The 25,988-nt window shown below is 36.7% G+C and overlaps 1 protein-coding gene across 5 annotated transcripts in view; it reads right to left on the bottom strand.

Annotated features, from left to right (window-relative positions):
- The window catches only part of RIPK2 (receptor interacting serine/threonine kinase 2), a 47,596-nt gene that overhangs the window by 10,840 nt on the left and 10,768 nt on the right, over positions 1-25,988 (bottom strand). For all 5 annotated transcript variants that reach the window (XR_009536370.1, XR_009536373.1, XR_009536371.1 and 2 more), the window contains 7 exons: positions 20,740-20,897; positions 19,610-19,659; positions 10,916-11,077; positions 6,470-6,555; positions 2,986-3,069; positions 1,780-1,873; positions 12-167 (listed from right to left, as the gene is read on the bottom strand). Coding sequence is in view for 1 of the 5 variants with exons in the window: in XM_060127757.1 (XP_059983740.1) it covers positions 12-167; positions 1,780-1,873; positions 2,986-3,069; positions 6,470-6,555; positions 10,916-11,077; positions 19,610-19,659; positions 20,740-20,897 (790 nt within the window). In the remaining 4 variants the exon portion in view is untranslated. The remainder of the gene's footprint in view (positions 1-11; positions 168-1,779; positions 1,874-2,985; positions 3,070-6,469; positions 6,556-10,915; positions 11,078-19,609; positions 19,660-20,739; positions 20,898-25,988) is intronic.

The following is a 25,988-nucleotide window of genomic DNA, read 5'->3' as shown; positions in this document are numbered from 1 at the left end:
TACATATTTACCTGAATTTCCCTCCGCTGAGAGTGGATTTATTATTGCTAAGGAGCATGGAGCAGCCCTGTGATCACAGAATATTGCTCTTTGAGCCACAGAAATGTTACTGTCACAACTGTGATTTACTGGACATTGACGCATCACAGAAAAGTCTTGAGTTTTTCCTATAAAACACAACATCTGCATTAGGGGTAGAATATTCCTTAGCTATTTCTATTAGCTAAAATATGAACATCCGGGTCATAGAGAGGGTAGTATTCAGTGGCTCTTAATTTTTCACTGCATAAGCTGGTTCATAAACCTAATTCCACAAGTAAATATTTTTTAGATAAAAAAGGTTAATGCTTAATGTTTTTACCATATTTCCGTCTGTCCTATGTAAATTATAAATCATAGAATTTTACTTCTTCATGTGGTACCATATTTTTTCCTTCTGTGTCATCTTCCTCCTTCTGCACTTCAAATGTGTCCTCTAAATTACATATGATGTGTCTTTCTACACTCTCCTTTGGTAAACTTATTCAACCTCAGGGCCTCAATTGTCACCTCCCTTCCCAAATCCATGTAATTAAATTTTCTGTCTTCAGTGAACCCTACATTTTCAACAGCTCAAATTAAAAAAAAAAAAAAAAATTAAAAACTTAATTATTCATCTTAACTTTAAAACCTGTTTCACTTCCTATTTCTGTTAATAGCACCAATGTTCTTCCAGCTAAACTTGTTCAGCTTTATCTTTTTTTCTCTCTTCCTTCCTACAAGTGAAAAATGTGTCCTCTGTAACATCTCTCACACTATTCTCTCCTTCACACTCTGGAGCAGGTATCATAATCTCTCACCTGTAGTACAATAATAGACCAATAGTCTCCTAACTGGTCTCCCCACCTTGAATCTCCTTTTCCCTTCCAAAATATCCTACATATTCCAGCCAGGATAAATATTCCTAAAGCAAAAAATTTTATCATGTCACACCCTTGCTCAAAAATCTGCAGTAATTGTTCCCTACCCAAGCAAAAGAGCCTGAATGGCTTAGCCTAGTATTAGAATTCATCATGATATGAGCCTGAATGGCTTAGCCTAGTATTAGAATTCATCATGATATGACTCCACCCTCCTGATCTTTCATTCACCCTCTTCACCAGCTAAACCCAACTACTCACTGTTCTCTGTTTTCTTGCTTCTTTGCCTCTATGCTGTTCCTTTTGCCTGGAATGCCCATCCTTTATAACTATAGGTCCAACTTTCAGCCAGAAATAATTTCTTCATGATGATAACATGGTGTAGTAGTGACATGAAAATACTTATCAAAAAGACCTGGTTTCGAATCTTGGATTTGCCAGCTACTAACTATGTGATCCAGAAGTCTTGATCTTAAGAATCTGTAAAATGAGGAATATCTCCCTCACAAGGTTGTTGTGACAGTGCTTTGTAAAAAATGTTACTCTTCCACTATACTACCATAGTTCTACATCCCTATATCTTTTATAATACATTGCTCTTTGTCTAATATTATGGTGACTTAGAAACATTTCTCCTCTTTCTTACAAGAGATTTTTAAAAATATCTTTCTGTAGTGTCTAACATAATGCTTTTAATACTTAAATATATTTGTTTAACATCCCACTACTATTTTCACATCTTTAGACTGTCACTTTTAAAAAACGAGTTATAAATGCAAATGAAAGACATGTTCCATACAAACCATGACTGCTTGCAAGAATATGATCTTGAAAGAAAATTGAAAACTTGCAAGTAATACTGACTGAAAAATTTACGTACTAGATAAAAAATCATTGTCTTGAGGAGCTGAAAGGGTCCTTGAGGTTCCAGGAGAAACACTAGTTTTATGGAGCTGAGCGGATCCACACGATTCCTAAAATAAATAGAAGATAAATGATTTAGGTTAAAGAAAAATCATTTTAAAAGTTATACAGCTTTAATTTCTAAACAGTTCCTGCTTTTGGCTTATTATAAATAAAGAATCAAAACTAATACAAATTACACTTTACAAAATTAAACACATATGTGAAGTAACAAAACTGTGAACTTGATTTCTTTATCAGGTCAATTGGATGGGTGGGGCAATAGTTAAATATATTAGAAATCATTATTTTTTCAATATTTTGTACATAATCTCAGAGACTCTGTCCAGCTCATGAGAAATTTGAGATCTGCAGCTCTGATTACCTACTGATTTAGAGCACATGCCTATTCTCAATGCCTCAGGTTCCTTCAACATGGAGAAGTGGGAATCCATGGAAAAAGTAATATAGAAGTTGGATCTAATCCTAGCTCTGTCATGGAATTACTACCTAAGCTTCGACAAGGCATTTAAATAATTTGGCTCTCAGGTTCTTTTTCTGTGTATTTATCTAAAAATGAGCCTGTATGGGCTCAAAGATCCAATGATGAGATAGTGAATATAAAGGTGATTCAAAGACTACATACTGTGTTTTAAGATTCATTTTGAAGGTATTATTACTTTTCTGAATCTGTAAAGAGAACATATCTTATATATTCTTAAAAGAAATCATTAATATGAAATAATTCTGAATGAATGCTACTAAAGAAATCCTTCTTTTTGGATAGCCACACAAATGGCATTTTCTTTTTATTAATCATTGTAAGAGGTTAAGAACAAGGCAGGTATTATAGCTCTTTTACATTTGAATAAGAAGGTATAATAAGAAATACAGTGGCAGAACTGTACCAATGATTTGTCTATGTACTACCCTGAAACACCATCCATTACATAAAACAAGGACAGGGACAGAAGTCAATGCCCAAGAAAGAAAGGACTGTGATTTGATGAGATGAACAATGAACTAAGAATCAGAAGAGCTGGATTTCAAATTGGAGATTCCCATTCTAAAATCCTAAAACCTCCTTGGACTTTAGCTTCCCATCTATAAAAGAGTGAGAGAGACTAAATGATTGCTCATATTCTTCTCACATTTTGAGTTTAATCAACGTAATTATTTTTACCTCCTGTGGACCATAATTTACAGGTATGTTCAGAGATAACTCCATTTTCTTCTTGTCACATAAGTGAGCGGTACTTGAAGCATTCTGTAATAAGAATGAACATATGTACTTGAATTAGAGATAATTAGAAAATTATATGAGTAAAATACAATCTACTTAACATATTTTATATGTTTATCTTTATATGTTTATACAAAATCAATAGAAAATCTCAATCAGTTGAGAATATAATATCTAACTTAAAGTAGAGATAGTGTAGAATAGGGGAAATAACTTTAGAGACACAGGCTTTGAATCCTGCCTCATATTAACTGGTTACCTTGAGCAAATTCATCCTTTAAAATGGAATAATATCTACATGCAGGATCATTCTAGAGATTGAGATAATGAATATAAAGTATCTGGTTCAAACTAAGTACTTAATATATTTCAATTTGTATGTGTAGCTATCTATCCATAATTATTAAGCATTTACTATAATTTAGGCACCATGATTCTAAGTACTATTATTATTTTCATTTTATAGATAAGAAATGGAGGGCTGGACTAGGTAAAGGAGGCAGAGTGCCCTAATGGAACGATGGGGGCCAATGAGATCTGGTTTAGATCCCAGGATACCTGTTTGACTTTGGGCATGAGACTTAAACTTAGTTTACTTATCTGTAAACTGGAGATGAGAATACCTATTTTGCAGGATTACTGTAAGAAGGATTAGAAGTAATATATGCAGAGTCCCTAAGATTACTTTGTAAGCATTCAATAAATGGTAGCTATTAAACAGATGATTTATTTAAACACTATGCCTTTGTACTAAAATTGTTTAGTGATTCACTCCTGTCTCTTTTTCTTTTTCTTTTTTTTTTTTTTTTTTTGCAGTACGCAGGCCTCTCACTATTGTGGCCTCTCCCGTTGCGGAGCACAGACTCCGGACGCGCAGGCTCAGCAGCCATGGCTCACAGGCCTAGCCGGACCAGGGCACAAACCCGTGTCTCCTGCACCGGCAGGCGGACTCTCAACCACTGTGCCACCAGGGAAGCCCTCACTCCTGTCTCTTTAAGCCAGACTTGGATTAGCTGCCATCACTATTGAGTGATTTAAAAACAAAACCATTGGTCTGCTTTTCTTCCCCAAACCAACATAACGTCAAATGCTCTACAGAACTTTAGAAATTGGTGGGATCCACACCCAGCCCTTCATTATTCATACTTAACAACTGTCTGCTCCATAGCATGTCTAAGAAGTTTTAGGAGAAAAAAAACTGCTATTCATCTATGTATATAATCTATGGGGCATAGTACTTTACACACAGCAGTCCAGTGAACATTTGTTAAATACATTTTTATATGAACCTTTAAAATTCATCTTTGGATCCATTTCTGTTATGTAAATTTCTTCTGTTCTTTTAAATTTATTAAAATATTTATTGTTATACAGTATCATTAATTACTAACATCACTTTTCATAACCGATCAGTTAATGATAATTCAAATTATTTATGAATTGGGGCTTCCCTGGTGGCGCAGTGGTTGAGAGTCCACCTGCCGATGCAGGGGACACGGGTTCGTGCCCCAATCCGGGAGGATCCCACGTGCTGCGGAGCGGCTGGGCCCGTGAGCCATGGCCGCTGAGCCTGCGTATCCGGAGCCTGTGCTCCGAAACGGGAGAGGCCACAACAGTGAGAGGCCCGCGTACCGCAAAAAAAAAAAAAAAAAAAATATTTATGCACTAGTGAGTCAGTCCCTACAAAGAAGTAAAATGACATATCAAAGAAAAACTTTTTTTGATTCAGTTTTTACTGCTCAAGACATAAGAGATACTATCTGTGAAAACATGAATTATAGGAGCCAGTTCAAAGAACTGAAAAAAATGTAGGAAACTCAAACAAAACAAGTCACCCTAAATTGTGATCTTTGTTTTCAGAAATTTCTTTATGAAAAATCTTATTATCTTAATAAATTTGTATTCTACCCTTGGCCCTGACATTAGTTAGCTGTGTAGAGTGTTATGTGACTTACTTCCCTATACCTCAGTTATCTCATCTATAAAATGGAGATGATATTCTTTCTCTAACAATTTTACAGAATTAATACAAGGATTTAAAAAAAAAAGAAAAAAATAACAACACTGAGTGAAAACAATACAGCAACTTAAAAACAGTGACCAAAGAAAGTAATGCTATTTAAATGATACTCAAGTATTTAAAAATATACACTAAATTACTTTATTTAAGAAGCAAAAATTTCTCCCCCAAATTAACAGTTTTACATATAGATCCTAGTATTTAAGTTGGTTGGGGACAAAAAAGGAACTGAATTGGTTCTCTTCCAGTTCAGTTTCTTAGAACCAAGAAAACAGACCCTTCTATCCACCTTTGCTTGGCAGAAGAGGAGAAAGTTGTGAAGAGAGAAAAGGGAACTGAAAAGACAAGGCAAAAATAAATGTTAACAGAAGTTTGTATCTACTAAGAAGTGGAGAGATTGGAATGTTCTGGAAAAGACTACCTACTCAGAAGCAGAGAAGTCAATGAAAACTTATCAAAAGATTAAAGCACAGTTCCTCCTTAGTTCCTTAAAAAACTCAGGTACTAATACTGCCACCATCAATTTTAAGTTTGGTTAAGGGCAGTTGTTTCCTTTATGCACTTCCCTTTTAAACCAAAGATTATGTTAACAGATCCAGCAAACTGCAAGAGGCAAGCAATGTCATTTAGTGATAAATCAATTGTAGATTATGCCTGTTCACAACCTAAGACATTGGCTAATAAATGATGGTTTTTATTATCATATCTCAAATGCAACTTAATGAAACCCAGAAAGTGTTAAACTAGGCTAACTTTGTCCCTAAAGGACTGTAGTTGCTTTCTAAACAATTTTTGATAGCAGCAAGAAACCTTGCAGTAATGGGTCCCTTCAATTGTTTTTCTGATCTACAAGAGCAGAATGAGTAAATAAGACAACTGTTCTAGGTAATTCATAACAACTGCTACTTTGGTCTATGCAACATGGAGTGTTTGAGTGGGAAAACAAAAAGATACAAACAAGCCATAGAAAATACACATTTGGGCCTCAATTATTAATAAAAATTCTACAGCTTAACTTGGCAGTAAAGTGCAATAACCCAGACATCTTTTACTCTTTATATATCAAAACTTTAGAGAAATAAATATAGAATTAAAACAACAACAACAACTGTAGTAATTTAGGGCATTAACTGTATACAACTGGCACACATCACACATTTTAAATTTACATTTGCTATATGAGAGGTCTGAAAATCCCTTTGAAATCTGGAGGAGGCTGTTTAAATGAAATGGAAAAGTTCTTTGGTGACAGATTCAAGGCAGCATTCATACTCTTTGCTAACTACTGCCCCAGTACTGTAGCTTGTATCTGTGGAAGGTATGTAGAAAAAAACTAAATTAAACTAAACTAAAACTCTCCATGATTTAACATCCTAATTTCCAGTATTACATTTAACAATTTACCTTTGTTTTCTTTAGTTGAATAACAGCTTCAAGAAAAGTTATCTCTTCAAATGTTCGCAGAACTGGTTCAAGTTCTATTAAACATTCTAAATAAGAAAAATAAAATGAGTTCAGGTTGCTTATAACCATTAAAATGAAAAACATAAATGCTAATATTTAACTGATAAGGCCCTAAGTAAATTTTTCCCCAAACTGATGACATTCAACTGTCTTAAGAGCGTTTAGTACAGGCATAAAGATAGGCATATCTAAAGATAGATCAATGGAACATAATTGAGAGTCTAAAGCCCTTACAAGTATGGGCAATTGTTTTTTGACAAAGTTGCTAAGGCAATTCAATGAGGAAAGGATAGTCTTTTTGACAAATGGTACTAGGACAGTTGGATATCCTCACAAAAACAGAAAAATTTAGATTCTTACCTCACAACATACATAGAATTAACTTGAAATGGACTATGCACCTAAACGTAAATATAGGTGAAAATCTTCATGACCCTGAGTTAGGCAAATAATTCCTAGATATGGCATCAGAAACAGGATCCATAAAAAATTTTTGATAATAGGACTTCAAAAAAATTGAAACCTTTGGCATTTAAAAAGATGCTATTAAGAAAAACAAAAAGACAAGCCCCAGACTAGGAGAACACTTTTACCTATCACGTATCTTTTAAAGAGCTTATATCTAGAATATAAAAAGAACTCTAACAACTTAAGACAAACAACCCAATTTAAAAATGGGTGAAAGATTGAATTTCACCAAAGGAGACACACAAATAGCTAAAAAGCACATGAAAATATGCTTAAACACCATTAGTCATTAGGAAACGCAAATTAACACTAAAATGAGGCATCACTCCATACCCACTAAAATAGGTAAAATTAAAAAGACAGAAAATACCAAGTATTGACAATGATGTAGAGAAACAGAAAACCTCACACACTGCTGGTGGGAATGTATCATGATGCAGCCACTCTGGAAAACAGCTTCGCATTTTCTTAAAAATGAAAGATAAATTTACCATACAACCAAGCAATTCCACTCAGGTAGTTACCTGAGAGAAATGAAAACATATATGTTCACACACAGACTTGCACATGAACAGTCATAGCAGCATGATTCATAATAGCCAATGAGTAGAAACAATCATAAGTACCACTATTACTACAATAATATATGGACCTGTTGCTTAAGGGAGAAGCCAGGGCTCTAGATATAAAACTGAGCATCACTAACATATAGATGGTATAAAAGCCATGATCTGGTCTGGATCATCTAGGGGGAAAGTACAGATGGTAAACAGTAAAGGACCCATATTAGAGCTCTGAGGCATTCCAACAGTTAGAAATTGAGCAGAGGAAGAAAAAAAGTGATAGAGGAAGAGAGGATAAGAGGGAGTATGGTCTCTTGTGTCTTGGAAGCTATCAGAGGGAAAGTTTCAAGGAGGGAAGAGTCAGCCATATCTAATCTGCTGAGAGGCCAAGTAAGATAAGCAGTATTTTCCAAAATTGCTATCCTTGGTAACTTGAACAAATGCAGCTTTAGTGGAGATATGAAAACAGAAGACTGATGTAAGTTTGTTAAAAATTGAATTAGAGGTGAAGAAGTAGAGACAATAAGTATGGACAATTCCTACAAGGTGTTTAGATCTAAATGGGAGTAGAAAAATGAGGTGGTAGCTGAAGGATGATATGGGGTCAAGAATTTTTTTCCTATATAAAGATAGGATATAATAATAGCATAGATCTGTATGACAGAAGAACGATCCAGTAGACAGGCAGAGATTGGCAATGCAAGAGCAGAGAGAGAATATAAAGAACAGAATGCTGAAGAGAGTAAGGGAATGGCATCCAGAGCACAAGTAATACTGTTTACAATTGTGTAAGAACACTTTTTTCCCACTGTAAAAGAGATAAAGCAGGAAAGACACGTCAAGTACAACTAAGTTTATAGATCTGGTAGTGGAACTACGAGGGAGTTCTCTCTCATGGTTTCTACTTTCTCAATGCTCAAAAGAAATACAGAACATAGGGTGTAGGAGGTTTAAGAAGGGAAGATAAGGTACAATATGCATTACCCCTGTCTTGTCTTCCTAAGTTCAGAATCTATTAAGAAAAGCCACATAATAATGAGAGATGATGATCAAAACATCACCTTTATTACTGATAAAGCTAATTGGAATCTGTCCCTTTTTAGATCTGTAGCATATGGGCTTAGTAACACTTTGTCCCTTCAGTTGACAGTTTTACTCACTCAGCTACAGGCCTCACCTGCTTCCATATGGGGAAGCACAAAATGTGTGCATCCTTTAGACAAGCTTACTTCTAAAAGGAGGAGAAAACTGAGAAGGGACTAGATAAGTATGCTTGCTTTTTCTCTAAAACTAACAAATGAGGAGGAGGAGTGCTGAGGGGCAGATAGGACTAGAAATGTTCCTCCCATGCTTTCCTTCTTAGGGATTGAAATGGAATTTCATCTTCACTTTGGAAACATGAAGTATGGGACTTACGCATCTCCTACAGTAGTACAAGATGATCATCTAAGTCTGTAATTCGCAAACTTTTGGGTCTCAGAACTCTTCAAAATTATTAAGAGCTTTTGTATATGTTGGTCATATCTATTGATATTTACTACATTAGATTAAAACAGAAAACTTTAACACATCAGAGTATATGAAAACACATTCCATTATCCGTTGGAGCAATGATATCATCATATTTAATTTAGTCTATGGAAAGATTTTTCCAGAGGATGAGAGTAAAAAGGGAAAATAATACCTTAATATTTATTATTTTGAAAAGTTTTGATTTTGTGAACCACTTAGAAAAGTCTCAGGAACCAACCCCACCTCCAGAGGTCCCTGCACCACAACTTAAGAACAGGTGATATATGAGAATGGAATAATAGATGTATTTGAGAAACATAACAGAATTGCTAAGTAGAGTTTAGTGCCTAGTTTTAGCCATTAATTTAAAGAGAAACCAATGAATTCCATTTCTGGCCAAGATGAAGAAACAAGGACCAATTCACCCTCCTGCCTTAAACAAGCATTAGCCAGACAAAATGCATGAAACAGTGGTTTTCAAGACAGTAGATATCAGGCAACAAAGGACAGTGATCTCTAAGTGATAGGAAACAACTGAGGTCAGCCTTATGACAGCCTGACTACCCAAGCTTACTGCCTTGGGAGAGTTTCCAGCTATACTACAGGGTAGGGAAGTAAGGCGGGGCCCAGAGGAAGCTCAGAGTTGAAGAGACAGGGCTGGGAGTTAGGGTAGACGCAGGCAGATAGAGTTTATAGGACAGAGCACCAAAGAGGAGAAGTACACAGACAGAGAACTCCAGAGATCCACAGAGCGCTCCTCTCAAATATTCAGCAGCACTGATCAATGCAGGATGTAGAAGTAAGTAAGCCAAAAGCCATTGTTCTGCAATGAACAATAGGGAAAAACCAGGAAGTTTGTAGAGAAGTACTGCCTAATGGCATGATCTTCAGAAGAGCTAGAGTCTTTAGGGAATGGAGAAGAAATTATAGTTTGGAAGTGGCACTGGGGACAAAGGAGATATGTATTGGGATGGCCAAAAAGTTCGTACAGGTTTTGGTAAGATCTTATAGAAGAAGCCAAACAAACTTTTTGGCCAAGCCAATATATACATACATATATGTACATATATATACACATACATACACACACACACACACACACACACACACCCTATTACATGGTTCTGGGAAATAAGAGATAAGATGTTAATCCATTATTATAGCAACTTTTGATTTTTTTTAAATACAATGCTGATGAGCACTAGACATAAGTTTTGAATGGAAAATATATTTGGTTTTTTTTTTAGTTGGAAAGAAGATTCCCAGTCTACAGCTTGTCTTTTCATTTTCTATAGCATCTTCTGAAGTGTAAAATTTTTCAATTTTTTTGAAGTTCAATTATCAAAGAATTTTTTTAATAGGTCTTGTTTCTGATGTCATATATAAGAGCTCTTTGCTTAACCCAAGATCATGAAGTTTTTCTTCTATGTTTACATTTAGGTGATGATTCATTCTACTTCTGAAATAAATCTTAATTCTATCTGATTTTTCGATCTCCAGGATTGGTCTGGAAATTCTACTCTTGCCCTTCTCCAATCAATTTTATACATAGCAGTGAGTGATATCTCCTAAACTTAAATTTAATCATGTTATTTCCCTGAAAAACTCACTTTAATGGCTTTCCATTGTACTTGGAATAAATTTCTAACCTTTTTATGATGATAGTCAACAGCCTCTCCTTACCACTTCAATCTCATCTCATAAAATAAAAACAACTTTGAATTAGAAAAAAAAACTTTTGAGCTTGTCAGCTAACTTTCGTAGTTGTTCAAGGAATATTTTATTTACAGCGTATTTGTTATTTTTGTAATTCAAAAGGCCCAGATTAAAACTGTACACTAACTTAAGAAAGACGGTCTTTCATCTGGATTTTGTGCCCATCCACTTTCTATTAGAGAGATCATAAGTGCTCGATGAGGTATATCAAATGGCAAACTTTCTTCATTAGTGTCAGGTCGATGTCCTTGTGACACACTATACATAATCTGCAAAGGATTGGTGACTTCTGTCAAAACAAATATTTCATTCATTAGAAATATATTATGATTTAATATATTAAATACATTCTAAAGCCAACCACATGAACATGAGGGAATCTTAAAATCTTAGGAATAATTCATTACTTCCCTTTCTGTCAAAGGAATATTTAGATCCCAGCTATTGCCAGACTTGCTGCCTCTCGTGGGAGGAGTTTATATCTTCACCTCTTTAATTCTGGGCTTGGCCATGTGATTTGATTTGGCCAATGGAGTATGAAGAGAGCAGAGTAAAACAGAGCTCAGCAGAGCTGAGCAGAACCTAGCAGAGCCAAGAAGGGCCACAGCAACTAATAACCCAATGTGAATGAAAAATAAATGTTTAGTTTGTAAACTACTGAGATTCTGAGGTTGTTACACAGCAAACTGACCTAAATGAACCTCAAAATAAAGAAAGAGACAATATTATCAGAAAATTTTTAAAGTATTCTTCAGTATTTGCTGGTCTTTAGAAGAAGCACTAGTTAAATTTTCATACAAATGATTTTATAGCTGGAATGAATCTTAGAAATAAGAATTCAAAATTCTTATTTTGCAGATAAAAAAATGAGGACTTAAGAGATTTAGTGGCGCAGGAGCAGGAAGATGGCGGAAGAGTAAGATGCGGAGATCACCTTCCTCCCCACAGATACACCAGAAATACATCTACACGTGGAACAACTCCTACAGAACACCTACTGAAGGCTGGCAGAAGACCTCAGACCTCCCAAAAGGCAAGAAACTCCCCACGTACCTGGGTAGGGCAAAAGAAAAAAAGAATAAACAGAGACAAAAGGATAGGGATGGCACCTGCACCAGTGGGAGGGAGCTGTGAAGGAGTAAAAGTTTCCACACACTAGGAAGCCCCTTCGCGGGTGGAGACTGCGGGAGGCGGAGGGGGGAGCTTCGAAGCCGCGGAGGAGTGCACAGCAACTGGTGCGGAGGGCAAAGCGGAGAGATTCCCGCACAGAGGATCGGTGCCGACCGGCACTCACCAGCCTGAGAGGCTTGTCTGCTCACCCGCCGCGGCGGGCGGGGCTGCGAGCTGAGGCTCTGAGGCTCGGGTTTCGGTTTCGGACGGAGCGCAGAGAGAGGACTGGGGTTGGCGGCTTGAACATAGCCTGAAGGGGTTAGTGCACCACAGCTAGCCGGGAGGGAGTCCGGGGAAAAGTCTGCACCTGCCGAAGAGGCAAGAGACTTTTTCTTCCCTCTTTGTTTCCTGGTGCGTGAGGAGAGGGGTTTAAGAACGCTGCTTAAAGGAACTCCAGGGACGGGCGCGAGCCGCGGCTGAAAGCGCGGACCCCAGAGACGGGCGCGAGCCGCGGCTGAAAGCGCGGACCCCAGAGACGGGCGCGAGCCGCGGCTGAGGGTGCGGACTCCAGAGACGGGCGCAAGCCGCGGCTGGAGGCGCGGACCCCAGAGGCGGGCGGGAGACGTTGGGGCTGCTGCTGCCGCCACCAAGGGGCCTGTGTGCGAGCGCAGGTCGCTCTCCACGCCCCTCTTCCGCGGAGCCTGTGCAGCCCGCCACTGCCGGGTTCCCGGGATCCGGGGACGACTTCCCCGGGAGAGCGCACGGCGGGCCTCGGGCTGGTGCAGGGTCACGCCGGACTTTGCCGCCGCAGGCCCGCCCCGCATTCCATGCCCCTCCCTCCCCGCCGGCCTCAGTACGCCAGAACCCCCGAATCAGCGACTCCTTTAACCCCGTCCTGTCTGAGCAAAAAACAGACGCCCTCCAGCGACCTACACGCAGAGGCAGGGCCAAATCCAAAGCTGAGCCCCTGTGAGCTGTGAGAACAAAGAAGAGAAAGGGAAATCTCTCCCAGCAGCCTCAGAAGCAGCGGATTAAAGCTCCACAATCAACTTGATGTACCCTGCATCTGTGGAATACATGAATAGACAGCCAATCATCCCAAATTAAGGAGGTGGACTTTGGGAGCAAGATCTATGATTTTTTTCCCTATTCCTCTTTTTGTGAATGTGTATGTGTATGCTTCTGTGTGAGATCTTGTCTGTATAGTCTTGCTTCCACCATTTGTCCTAGGGTTCTATCCCTTCATGGTTTTTTCTTAAAATTTTTTTCTTAATAATCAATTTTAATTTTAAGAACGTTATTATACTTTACCTTCGTCCTTTCTTTTTCTTTCTTTCTTTCCTTCCTTCCTTCCCTCCTTTAGACAACGAATCATCCCAAATTGAGGAGGTGGTCTCTGACAGCAAGATTTATGATTTTTCCCCCTTTACCTCTTTTAGTGAGGGTGTATGTGTACACTTCTGTGTAAGATTTTGTCTGTATAGCTTTGCTTCCAACATTTGTCCTAAGGTTCTATCCGTCCCTTTTTTTTGTTTGTTTTTCCTAAATAAGAATTTTTTAATTCAATAACTTTATTATACTTTATTTTATTTTTACTGTATCTTCTTTCTTTCTGTTTTTCCTTCTTTCCCTCCTTCCTTCCTTCCTCCCTCCCTCCCTCCCTCCTTTCATTCCTTCTTGCCTTCTTTCCTTCTTTGCTTCTTTCTTTCTTTCTTCCTTCTTCCTTCCTTCCTTCCCTCCTTTCCTTCTTTTTTTCCTCATACTTCTACTAGTTCCCTCTACTTTTTCTCCCTTTTATTCTGAGCCGTGTGGATGAAATGCTCTTGGTGCTCCAGCCAGGAGTCAGGGCTCTGCCTCTGAGGTAGGAGAGCCAACTTCAGGACACTGGTCCACAAGAGACCTCCCAGCTCCACATAATATCAAACGGCAAAAATCTCCCAGAGACCTCCATCTTAACACCAGCACCCAGCTTCACTCAACGACCAGCAAGCCACCGTGCTGGACAACCTGTGCCAAACAACTAGCAAAACAGGAACACAACCCCACGCATTAGCAGAGAGGCTGTCTAAAATCATAATAAGGCCACAGACACCCCAAAACACACCACCAGACGTGAACCTGCCCACTAGAGAGACAAGATCCAGCCTCATCCACCACAACACAGGCACTAGTCCCCTCCACCAGGAAGCCTACACAACCCACTGAACCAACCTTAGCCACTGGAGACAGACATCAAAAACAGGAGGAACTACGAACCTGCAGCCTGCAAAAAGGAGACCCCAAACACAGTAAGATAAGCAAAATGAGAAAACAGAAAAACACACAGCAGATAAAGGAGCAAGATAAAAATGCACCAGACCTAACAAATGAAGAGGAAATAGGCAGTCTACCTGAAAAAGAATTCAGAATAATGATAGTAAGGTTGATCCGAAATCTTGGAGATAGAATGGACAATAGAATGGACAAAATGCAAGAATCAGTTAACAAGGACCTAGAAGAACTAAAGATGAAACAAGCAATGATGAACAACACAATAAATGAAATTAAAAATACTCTAGATGGGATCAATAGCAGAATAACTGAGGCAGAAGAACGGATAAGTGACCTGGAAGACAAAATAGTGGAAATAACTACTGCAGAGCAGAATAAAGAAAAAAGAATGAAAAGAACTGAGGACAGTCTCAGAGACCTCTGGGACAACATTAAACGCACCAACATTCAAATTATAGGGGTTCCAGAAGAAGAAGAGAAAAAGAAAGGGACTGAGAAAATATTTGAAGAGATTATAGTTGAAAACTTCCCTAATATGGGAAAGGAAATAGTTACTCAACTCCAGGAAGCACAGAGAGTCCCATACAGGATAAATACAAGGAGAAATACACCAAGACACATATTAATCAAACTGTCAAAAATTAAATACAAAGAAAGCATATTAAAAGCAGCAAGGGAAAAACAACAAATAACACACAAGGGAATCCCCATAAGGTTAAAAGCTGATCTCTCAGCAGAAACCCTACAAGCCAGAAGGGAGTGGCAGGACATACTGAAAGTGATGAAGGAGAAAAACCTGCAGCCAAGACTACTCTACCCAGCAAGGATCTCATTCAGATTTGATGGAGAAATTAAAACCTTTAGAGACAAGCAAAAGCTGAGAGAGTTCAGCACCACCAAACCAGCTTTACAACAAATGCTAAAGGATCTTCTCTAGGCAAGAAACACAAGAGAAGGAAAAGACCTATAATAACGAACCCAAAACAATTTAGAAAATGGGAATAGGAACATACATATCGATAATTACCTTAAATGTAAATGGACTAAATGCTCCCACCAAAAGACACAGATTAGCTGAATGGATACAAAAACAAGACCCTTATATATGCTGTCTACAAGAGACCCACTTCAGACCTAGAGACACATACAGACTGAAAGTAAGGGGATGGAAAAAGATATTCCATGCAAATGGAAACCAAAAGAAAGCTGGAGTAGGAATTCTCATATCAGACAAAAGAGACTTTAAAATAAGGACTATTAAAAGAGACAAAGAAGGACACTACAAAATGATCAAGGGATCGATCCAAGAAGAAGATATAACAATTGTAAATATTCATGCACCCAACATAGGAGCACCTCAATACATAAGGCAAATACTAACAGCCATAAAAGGGGAAATCGACAGTAACACATTCATAGTAGGGGACTTAAACACCCCACTTTCACCCATGGACAGATCATCCAAAATGAAAATAAATAAGGAAACACAAGCTTTAAATGATACATTAAACAAGATGGACTTAATTGATATTTATAGGACACTCCATCCAAAAACAACAGAATACACATTTTTCTCAAGTGCTCATGGAACAGTCTCCAGGATAGATCATATCTTGGGTCACAAATCAAGCCTTGGTAAATTTAAGAAAATTGAAATTGTATCAAGTATCTTTTCTGACCACAACGCCACGAGACTAGATATCAATTACAGGAAAAGATCTGTAAAAAATACAAACACATGGAGGCTAAACAATACACTACTTAATAATGAAGTGATCACTGAAGAAATCAAAGAGGAAATCAAAAAATACCTAGAAACAAATGACAATGGAGACACAACGACCCAAAACCTGTGGGATGCAGCAAAAGCAGTTCTAAGGGGGAAGTTTATAGCAATACAAGCCCACCTTAAGAAGCAGGAAACATCTCGAATAAACAACCTAACCTTGCACCTCAAGCAATTAGAGAAAGAAGAACAAAAAAACCCCAAAGCTAGCAGAAGGAAAGAAATCATAAAAATCAGATCAGAAATAAATGAAAAAGAAATGAAGGAAACAATAGCAAAGATCAATAAAACTAAAAGCTGGTTCTTTGAGAAGATAAACAAAATTGATAAACCACTAGCCAGACTCATCAAGAAAAAAAGGGAGAAGACTCAAATCAATAGAATTAGAAATGAAAAAGGAGAAGTAACAACTGACACTGCAGAAATAAAAGAGATCATGAGAGATTACTACAAGCAACTCTATGCCAATAAAATGGACAATCTGGAAGAAATGGACAAATTCTTAGAAATGCACAACCTGCCAAGACTGAATCAGGAAGAAATAGAAAATATGAACAGACCAATCACAAGCACTGAAATTGAAACTGTGATTAAAAATCTTCCAACAAAGAAAAGCCCAGGACCAGATGGCTTCACAGGCGAATTCTATCAAACATTTAGAGAAGAGCTAACACCTATCCTTCTCAAACTCTTCCAAAATATAGCAGAGGGAGGAACACTCCCAAACTCCTTCTACGAGGCCACCATCACCTTGATACCAAAACCAGGCAAGGATGTCACAAAGAAAGAAAACTACAGACCAGTATCACTGATGAACATAGATGCAAAAATCCTCAACAAAATACTAGCAAACAGAATCCAACATCACATTAAAAGGATCATACACCATGATCAAGTGGGGTTTATTCCAGGAATGCAAGGATTCTTCAATATACGCAAATCTATAAATGTGATAAACCATATTAACAAATTGAAGGAGAAAAACCATATGATCATCTCAATAGATGCAGAGAAAGCTTTTGACAAAATTCAACACCCATTTATGATAAAAACCCTGCAGAAAGTAGGCATAGAGGGAACTTTCCTCAACATAATAAAGGCCATATACGACAAGCCCACAGCAAACATCATCCTCAATGGGGAAAAACTGAAAGCATTTCCACTAAGATCAGGAACAAGACAAGGTTGCCCACTCTCACCACTCTTATTCAACATAGTTTTGGAAGTTTTAGCCACAGCGATCAGAGAAGAGAAGGAAATAAAAGGAATCCAAATCGGAAAAGAAGAAGTAAAGCTGTCACTGTTTGCAGATGACATGATCCTATATATAGAGAATTCTAAAGATGCTACCAGAAAACTACTAGAGCTAATCAATGACTTTGGTAAAGTGGCAGGATACAAAATTAATGCACAGAAATCTCTGGCATTCCTATATACTAATGATGAAAAATCTGAAAGTGAAATCAAGAAAACACTCCCATTGACCATTGCAACAAAAAGAATAAAATATCTAGGAATAAACCTACCTAAGGAGACAAAAGACCTGTATGCAGAAAATTATAAGACACTGATGAAAGAAATTAAAGATGATACAAATAGATGGAGACATATACCATGTTCTTGGATTGGAAGAATCAACATTGTGAAAATGACTCTACTACCCAAAGCAATCTATAGATTCAATGCAATCCCTATCAAACTACCACTGGCATTTTTCACAGAACTAGAACAAAAAATTTCGCAATTTGTATGGAAACACAAAAGACCCTGAATAGCCAAAGCAATCTTGAGAACAAAAAAAGGAACTGGAGGAATCAGGCTCCCTGACTTCAGACTATACTACAAAGCTACAGTTATCAAGACAGTATGGTACTGGCACAAAAACAGAAAGATAGATCAATGGAACAGGATAGAAAGCCCAGAGATAAACCCATGCACATATGGACACCTTATCTTTGATAAAGGTGGCAGGAATGTACAGTGGAGAAAGGACAGCCTCTTCAATAAGTGGTGCTGGGAAAACTGGACAGGTACATGTAAAAGTATGAGATTAGATCATTCCCTAACAGCATACATAAAAATAAGCTCAAAATGGATTAAAGACCTAAATATAAGGCCAGAAACTATCAAACTCTTAGAGGAAAACATAGGCAGAACACTCTATGACATAAATCACAGCAAGATTCTTTCTGACCCACCTCCTAGAGTAATGGAAATAAAAACAGAAATAAACAAATGGGACCTAATGAAACTTCAAAGCTTTTGCACAGCAAAGGAAACCATAAACAAGACCAAAAGACAACCCTCAGAATGGGAGAAAATATTTGCAAATGAAGCAACCGACAAAGGATTAATCTCCAAAATTTACAAGCAGCTCATGCAGCTCAATAACAAAAAAACAAACAACCCAATCCAAAAATGGGCAGAAGACCTAAATAGACATTTCTCCAAAGAAGATATACAGTCTGCCAACAAACACATGAAAGAATGCTCAACATCATTAATCATTAGAGAAATGCAAATCAAAACTACAATGAGATATCATCTCACACCAGTCAGAATGGCCATCATCAAAAAATCTAGAAACAATAAATGCTGGAGAGGGTGTGGAGAAAAGGGAACACTCTTGCACTGCTGGTGGGAATGTGAATTGGTTCAGCCACTATGGAGAACAGTATGGAGGTTCCTTAAAAAACTACAAATAGAACTACCATATGACCCAGCAATCCCACTACTGGGCATATACCCTGAGAAAACCAAAATTCAAAAAGAGTCATGTACCAAAATGTTCATTGCAGCTCTATTTACAATAGCCCGGAGATGGAAACAACCTAAGTGCCCATCATCGGATGAATGGATAAAGAAGATGTGGCACATATATACAATGGAATATTACTCAGCCATAAAAAGAAACGAAATTGAGCTGTTTGTAATGAGGTGGATAGACCTAGAGTCTGTCATACACAGTGAAGTAAGTCAGAAAGAAAAAGACAAATACCGTATGCTAACACATATATATGGAATTTAAGAAAAAAAAAATGTCATGAAGAACCTAGGGGTAGGCAGGAATAAAGATGCAGACCTCCTAGAGAACGGACTTGAGGTTATGGGGAGGGGGAAGGGTGAGCTGTGACGGGGCGAGAGAAAGTCATGGACATATACACACTAACAAACGTAGTAAGGTAGATAGCTAGTGGGAAGCAGCCGCATGGCAGAGGGATATTGGCTCGGTGCTTTGTGACAGCCTGGAGGGGTGGGATAGGGAGGGTGGGAGGGAGGGAGACGCAAGAGGGAAGAGATATGGGAACATATGTATATGTATAACTGATTCACTTTGTTATAAAGCAGAAACTAACACACCATTGTAAAGCAATTATACCCCAATAAAGATGTTAAAAAAAAAAAGAGAGATTTAGTGGCTTATAATAGAGTTCATTACTATCAGAACAAGAAGAATCTACACATTTTTCTGATCCTTAATCCAGTACTTTCCAACATACAGTGGATTCACAATGATAAACTGTTGTTTTTCTAGTGTGTTTTCCACAAAATGACTGTTAGGCAGATTAAAATAAGTGATCTTTATTCAGATAGTTCTGAGTATGACTTACCAATACGATGTCACCTAGAATAAGGAAGTCAAAGTACACTTACCTGCAAAAGGCTGTTTTCTAGATAAGACTTCCCATGTGATAACTGCATAGCTGTTTAAGATAAAAATATACATATAGTACTTTATAAACTATTCATAATAAACTAAAATGGTACTGATTTTAAAAGCTGACTGTGAGATACCATTTTTTAAAGTAATAATGTAGTGAAATGCTGCTTAAAGAATCACTAGATAGAACCAAGATGATGAATATTCATATACAGTTTTGTTTTGAATGGGAATTAATTCAATTTGAAAAATTAGGAAATTACTGTAATAAGAACTTGAAGTTATAGGCAAGGATAACTTGTGGATGATTCTTTAACACCTAGATAAGCTATGCCCTTTAATTACATGATTCTATTATTCACACAAAATAAAGAGCAATAAAAAAGGCTGTCTCATGTAGCCCTATTCTATTGACTCTTTTTCTGGTGTAAGTACTGTCTCTTTTGGTAGTGTTAAATGTTAATTGCACTGTTTCCCTCCCCCTATCAAGGTCACATATGATAAAAACCCTTGAATATTATAAATTGATAGGACAACAAGATATGCTTTAATAATTTTTAAGGATGTAAAAGTAGCTTAAGGCGAGGCATCAGGACTTCCCTGGTGGCGCAGTGGTTAAGACTCCATGCTCCCAATGCAGGGGGTCCGAGTTTGATCCCTGGTCAGAGAACCAGATCCCACATGCATTCTGCAACTAAGGAGCCTGCATGCTGCAACCCAGGAGCCCATGTGCCGCAACTAAGGAGCCCACCGCCGCAACCAAATAAATAAGTAAATAAATATTAAAAAAAAAAAAGCAAGGCATCTTTATTTTCATATTTTTAATTTTTAATTTTTTTTTTTTGGCTGCACCACACAGCTTGTGGGATCTCAGTTCCCTGACCAGGGACTGAACCTGGGCCACGGCAGTGAAAACCAGGATCCTAACCACTAGGCCACCAGGGAACTCTCAAAGCAAGGCATCTTTAATATGAAAAACATTAACCACTGTCTCTAATTTATTTTCACCACACTTATGAGAGAAGCATAAAAATCATACTTTTAAAATGTAGTTTCAAAATTCGGATTGATTAATCTTGTTTTTTAGACAAGGTTAACTCTGAGCAAAAGTAACATGCTGTACCTGTATATATCATGCTTGATAGTAGCCCTTGATTTTTGTCCAGGTTCATAGTTTTCAGGTGGCATATAGATAATTGTCCCTCCTTCTGGTGCAGATTTACTATTTCGTGATTGTGACAGGGACATCATGCGCCATTTTGATAAGCCAAAATCTGCAATCTGGAAGGGAAAAGAGTAATTGAATTTTTAAATTTTCTCTTTAAAAAAGTTCAAGAATTGTTTTTGTTTATATTTATTATATTTAGACATGAGACCAGAGTAAATGCTATATATATTAATATTTTATTTCTATAATAGTCTATTAGTTTCTTAACAAATTGGATTCCATAGTGCTGAACCCAACAACTCTAAAAGCAATATAAACTGACTTGAAGTTCAGCATAATATTACAAATTTTAAAAGAGACTAAGTTTTGAAAACTTAAACAGGAGTATTTTTGCCTTTTATTCTGAATGAGTATATACACTGCACTTTTTGTGACAAGTAGCTTTATATCATGTGCTTTCAAAATTTACCTATACCTCACAAAACTGCTAAACTAGTCATATCTAATACGATTGTCACTGGGTATTGTTTACAACTCAGGTTTCTATGTTCTTATTTATAATGTGCTAAAAATAGTATCCTTAAATTTTGAAATAAGTAAAATTCCAATATAGTATAACTCATTATTATATGATTTATGCCTACCACTAAAAGAATATCTGTTAACAATAGTATAGTTAGCATATAAAACATATTTATGTCCATGACAAGGAGTGCCTAAAGCATTATCAGTGACAAACATTCTGTACTTTTGATATGTCCTTTACAGTTTTACTTCACTTGTAAATTTTGTGCAGATACTATCAATACACAATATCTTATAACTAAGTATCTAAAACGTTCCAATGTTTTTTTTTTAAAAGGGAGACAAAAATGTAAGAACAGAAACAATATTTAGTGAACAAAAGAGTATAGGAAAACTCTGAAGACATTTAATTTAAATCACTTAGACCTTCACATGGCACAATTTAGGAGTCAACAGAGTGGAATGAGCTCTATCCAGCACACCATTTGTGGTTCAATCATTTAACTCTTAAAATGTTCACTAGCTTTAAGAGAAGAAATAAGTTATTTAGTGTTTAGATGAATTTGAGATTAAAAAAAATTATGGCCCCACTCCAAAAAGGGAGGGGGTAGCCTATGTGAATCTTCCATACAGTATCATAATAAAAGGGTAAGTCTAAGAAAAATAATTAGAAAAGACCAAGAGGAAACATGGTGCCACTACATGAAGATAAGCTGGATTGATTTCTAAAGGCAATATAGTATGTGTTCTGGAACATGGGTTCTAGAGCCTTGATTACTTAGATTTACATTCCACTTCTACCCCTTAATTAGCTGTACAACCTTAGACAAGTTTTCTAATTTCTCTGTGCCTCAGATTACCCATCTTTAAACTGGGGAAAATAACATAACACAGGGTTGTACAGAGGATATTAAACTAGTTATTCTAAGTGAAGCACTCAGAACAGTATCTGACACGCAGTAAATGACCCCTGTGTGTTAGTATTATTAATGTCTTGTACATGGGAATAAGCCTCTAAAGATTGCTCTTATTCATACAATACTAATAAGCACAGTACATAGTTTCAGGGCCTTTAATACACTTTGAGGTGGTATTAAGACTCTGGGGAACCGTATATCCTACTTACTTCTACTTGCCACTACAAACTCTTATTCCTCCCACTCATTCTCTAAAAGCAAAAAAAGTACTCCAGCTGCACATCTGCTAGGATAATAAGCATCACTATGAGAAGCAAAGTTTATTTCTGTGCCACAGTGAGAAATGTTAAAAAAAAAAAAAAACTGGGATGTGGTCCATCTTATATCTGACCCACAAATTGCAAACTACTGGGCTAAATACTGGTTTGAATACAGTGCTGGAGAAAATGTATTCTGAGCTTGCTTCCTTATGTGCTCCTTTCACTTCACCTAAGGTCTTCATCTATGTTCTTAAATCTCACCTAGAAAACTTAATCAGAATTCCCTTTATCAGCTAATTTAGTTTGGCTTTCACATGGAACCATATTTGTCCCCCTTCTCTATTACAAACACCATATACCAAAGACACGATTCATTAAATCTGGATCTTCCAGAGAAGAAAAAAAAGTGAAGAATATGATGAGAGGAATACAAGTTCCATGATTTCTTGAGGGTCCTGGTATCATTCAGCAATGAAGACAGAGGATAGGAATTTTTCTATTCTATACAAGATCTTAACATGCATTTCAAAGGTAAAGGTTCTTTTTAGCTAAAAAAGATGATAAAAGCAACAAGAATTTACTGTATTAGCACAGGAAACTATATTTAGTATCTCAAAATAACCTATAAAGGAAAATAATCTGAAAAATATATAAAACTGGATCACTTTGCTGTACACCTGAAACTAACATAATATTGTAAATCAACTATACTTCAATTTAAAAAAAGATTAAAAAACTAGAGGAAATTAAAACACACTATTCATAAAAATCATCCATAATCTTATTACCCTACCAGAATAGCTATTTTCATTTATATAATACTCTCCATGTCTGTAAATTTATAAAGTTATCAGTAAGAAGCTATGAGGAATAACTTTAAGTATTCTTAGAAGTTCCACACATGATGGACAGAATAGCTGAGAAATCAAACATGGTACATATAAACATTTATTTCAAATAAGCCTACCACAGGTTCATTTGTATTTAAGGTGCACTAATTGATACTGACCAGCAGATAAACAAATTGAATGTATTCTTTTTAAAGTAGAAAAGTCCTGGTTGATCTTAATTGGTAGTATATGTTTTTCTTTTAGATACTATGTTTCTGGTTAGCATTCCAGTATTTTACTTCAAAAAATTTACTTCAAAAAATTTACTTCAAAAAACTGTAGCAAGGTGTGTTTCCATTTAATTTCATTAAGTGTTTTAAAAGATTTTTTGCACTTCATTTAAAGGCCCTTCCAAGAAGATAGGTAGATCAGGTAACTGTTACTTTTTCATGAGTCACTGATAAACTTTGACTTTTAAGGGACATTTATAAAATAAAAAGTAGAGACACACAGGATGCATATAAAAGAGTATCATAATTTATAAGAATAGTATTAGAAAGGTCACAGTTTTGTATGTGCTAAAGCTAATAAAAGTTAAAAAAAACACACAAAGCCAAACTATTTTAAATTCTATTTATTTCAAAGAAAGACCATGGGTACCCTACTGATCAATGAAAAAGAGAAAGTAGGGATCATCATCACCTATTACTTTGCTTCTGTTTTCTGTATCAAGAATAGTTTCTGGACTGAGATGAAGAAAATAAAGTCCAAGGAGGTTGAAAAGTTTATAAAGGACAAATCTCAGGTCATTTTACATATATTTCAGGTTTAGTTAGAATACTCGCAAATACCTCCATGGTGATGGAGAGGTATTACAGGATACGAGAAAAGCAAATGTCATTCTCATTTTTAAAAAGGGAAAATAATATTGATTTTGCAAATCTATATATTGGCAGAGACTATCCTTAATCCCAGGTTTAAAAATTTAATGAAAGGGTTACTTTATGAGTAATTGATAAAAGAGCCAGAAAGAACTAATGAAAAATTATATTAGCCCAGTGATCAATTTCAGACCTCATGTGACATATCCCAAGTACTTGGGATGTCTAGCACAACACCGTTGCTCCTCAAATACTTAATAAAGGAAAGACAGACCTCATTTCCTTTTTTGTCAGTAGGACTACTGTCAAAGAGTAAACGTTAAAACAGTTTGTATATTATAAAACATTCTGAGGTACTTTAATAATATCCTTGACTATTAAATTATCCGGCCTATTGGGTATATATAGAAGATCTGGAATTCATTCATTTGTTCATTCAACAACTACTTATTGAATGCTTCTATACCGCATATGCTTAGCAGGCGGCAGTGAATAAAACAGACATTTTAGTCTTTGTGAAGCTTATTATATTATAATTGGGAAGATGGTCAATAAACATATTAATAAAAAATGTTTTGTAAGATGGTGAAAAATACTATGGAGAAGCATTAATCAAGGTATGAGGATACAGAGGAACTAGGTGGGTTGTCAGGGAAAGCCACTGTGATAATGAGGAAGAAAAGGAAAGGGAGTAAGTCATGAGTATGTAACAAGGAAGAATAAATCTGACTCCATATTGGATCTGGTTCTTTTACTTTAACCTTCGTATTCTATTGCTTTCGCTGCAACTTAAGAATGTTGCCTATAGCCTGAAATATACAAGACAGCCCATTCTCAAGGCTCTGACCTTTAAGGGTATAACACTTTTCTATTCATACAGAGATAAAAAGTTACAGAACAGACAATTACATTTGTCTTGTTGGAGGTTTACAGGAACATCAAGATCTGACCTACATGGATTGCTGCAAGAACAAAGGATTCCAAGAAATTTGCAACAACCAACCACACCCTCTCCCCTTTTAGTCTGAATTCTAGCTTGGGTAAGGTGGTTCTTTGGGACACTAGTCCACCATCTTCTTGGTCTACCGGCTTTCTGAATAAAGTTGCTATTCCTTGCCCCAACACCTCGTCTGTTGATTTACTGGCCCTGTCCTGCAGTGAGCAGTATGAACTTGGACTTGGTAACAAGGACACCTGGGAAAGCAGTCAAGCAAGGACTTTTGTAATATTCTAATGGAAAAAAATGGAGAAATATGGGCTGTATAACAGCTCTTTTAGGAGTATTCCAAACAAAATGAATGCTTATTCTCCAAAAGTCCTAATTAATAAAAGGATTGATATTGACCTAAAAGGAGGTTTTCAGACCATGTTGTGTAGCTCTGATTTGAGCTCTGTACTGCTTAATAGTTAATCATGACTTGAAGATACAAAAAGTAACTAATTAAATTTGAAGATGACACAAAACTGGAGGACAAAGTTAAAAATCCTTGGACTACAGAAAAACATTCAAAAAGGTCTTAAGAGCTGAAGTTATCACCCAAATCTAACAAGATAAACTTTGATGATGTCCAGAAAATATCCTGTGAAGTACATGACAAGGAGACATGACTTAAGTAACAATACATTAAAAAAAAAGAAAGAAAGAAAACCTCTCAGTGTTTTTTGTTGACACTGAGCCCAACTTGAATGTTGTTATAGGACTGCCCCCCAAAAGACGAATTAGTAAGGAACTATGAATATGAAGTAAAGTATTTAAGGACGATTCTACATTTATCACACCACATCAAGGGT

This window comes from Lagenorhynchus albirostris, chromosome 17, assembly GCF_949774975.1.
Source record: "Lagenorhynchus albirostris chromosome 17, mLagAlb1.1, whole genome shotgun sequence".
Lineage (NCBI taxonomy): Eukaryota > Metazoa > Chordata > Mammalia > Artiodactyla > Delphinidae > Lagenorhynchus > Lagenorhynchus albirostris.
Note: the sequence above shows the minus strand (reverse complement) of the source record. Positions and strands in the feature narration are given on the sequence as shown.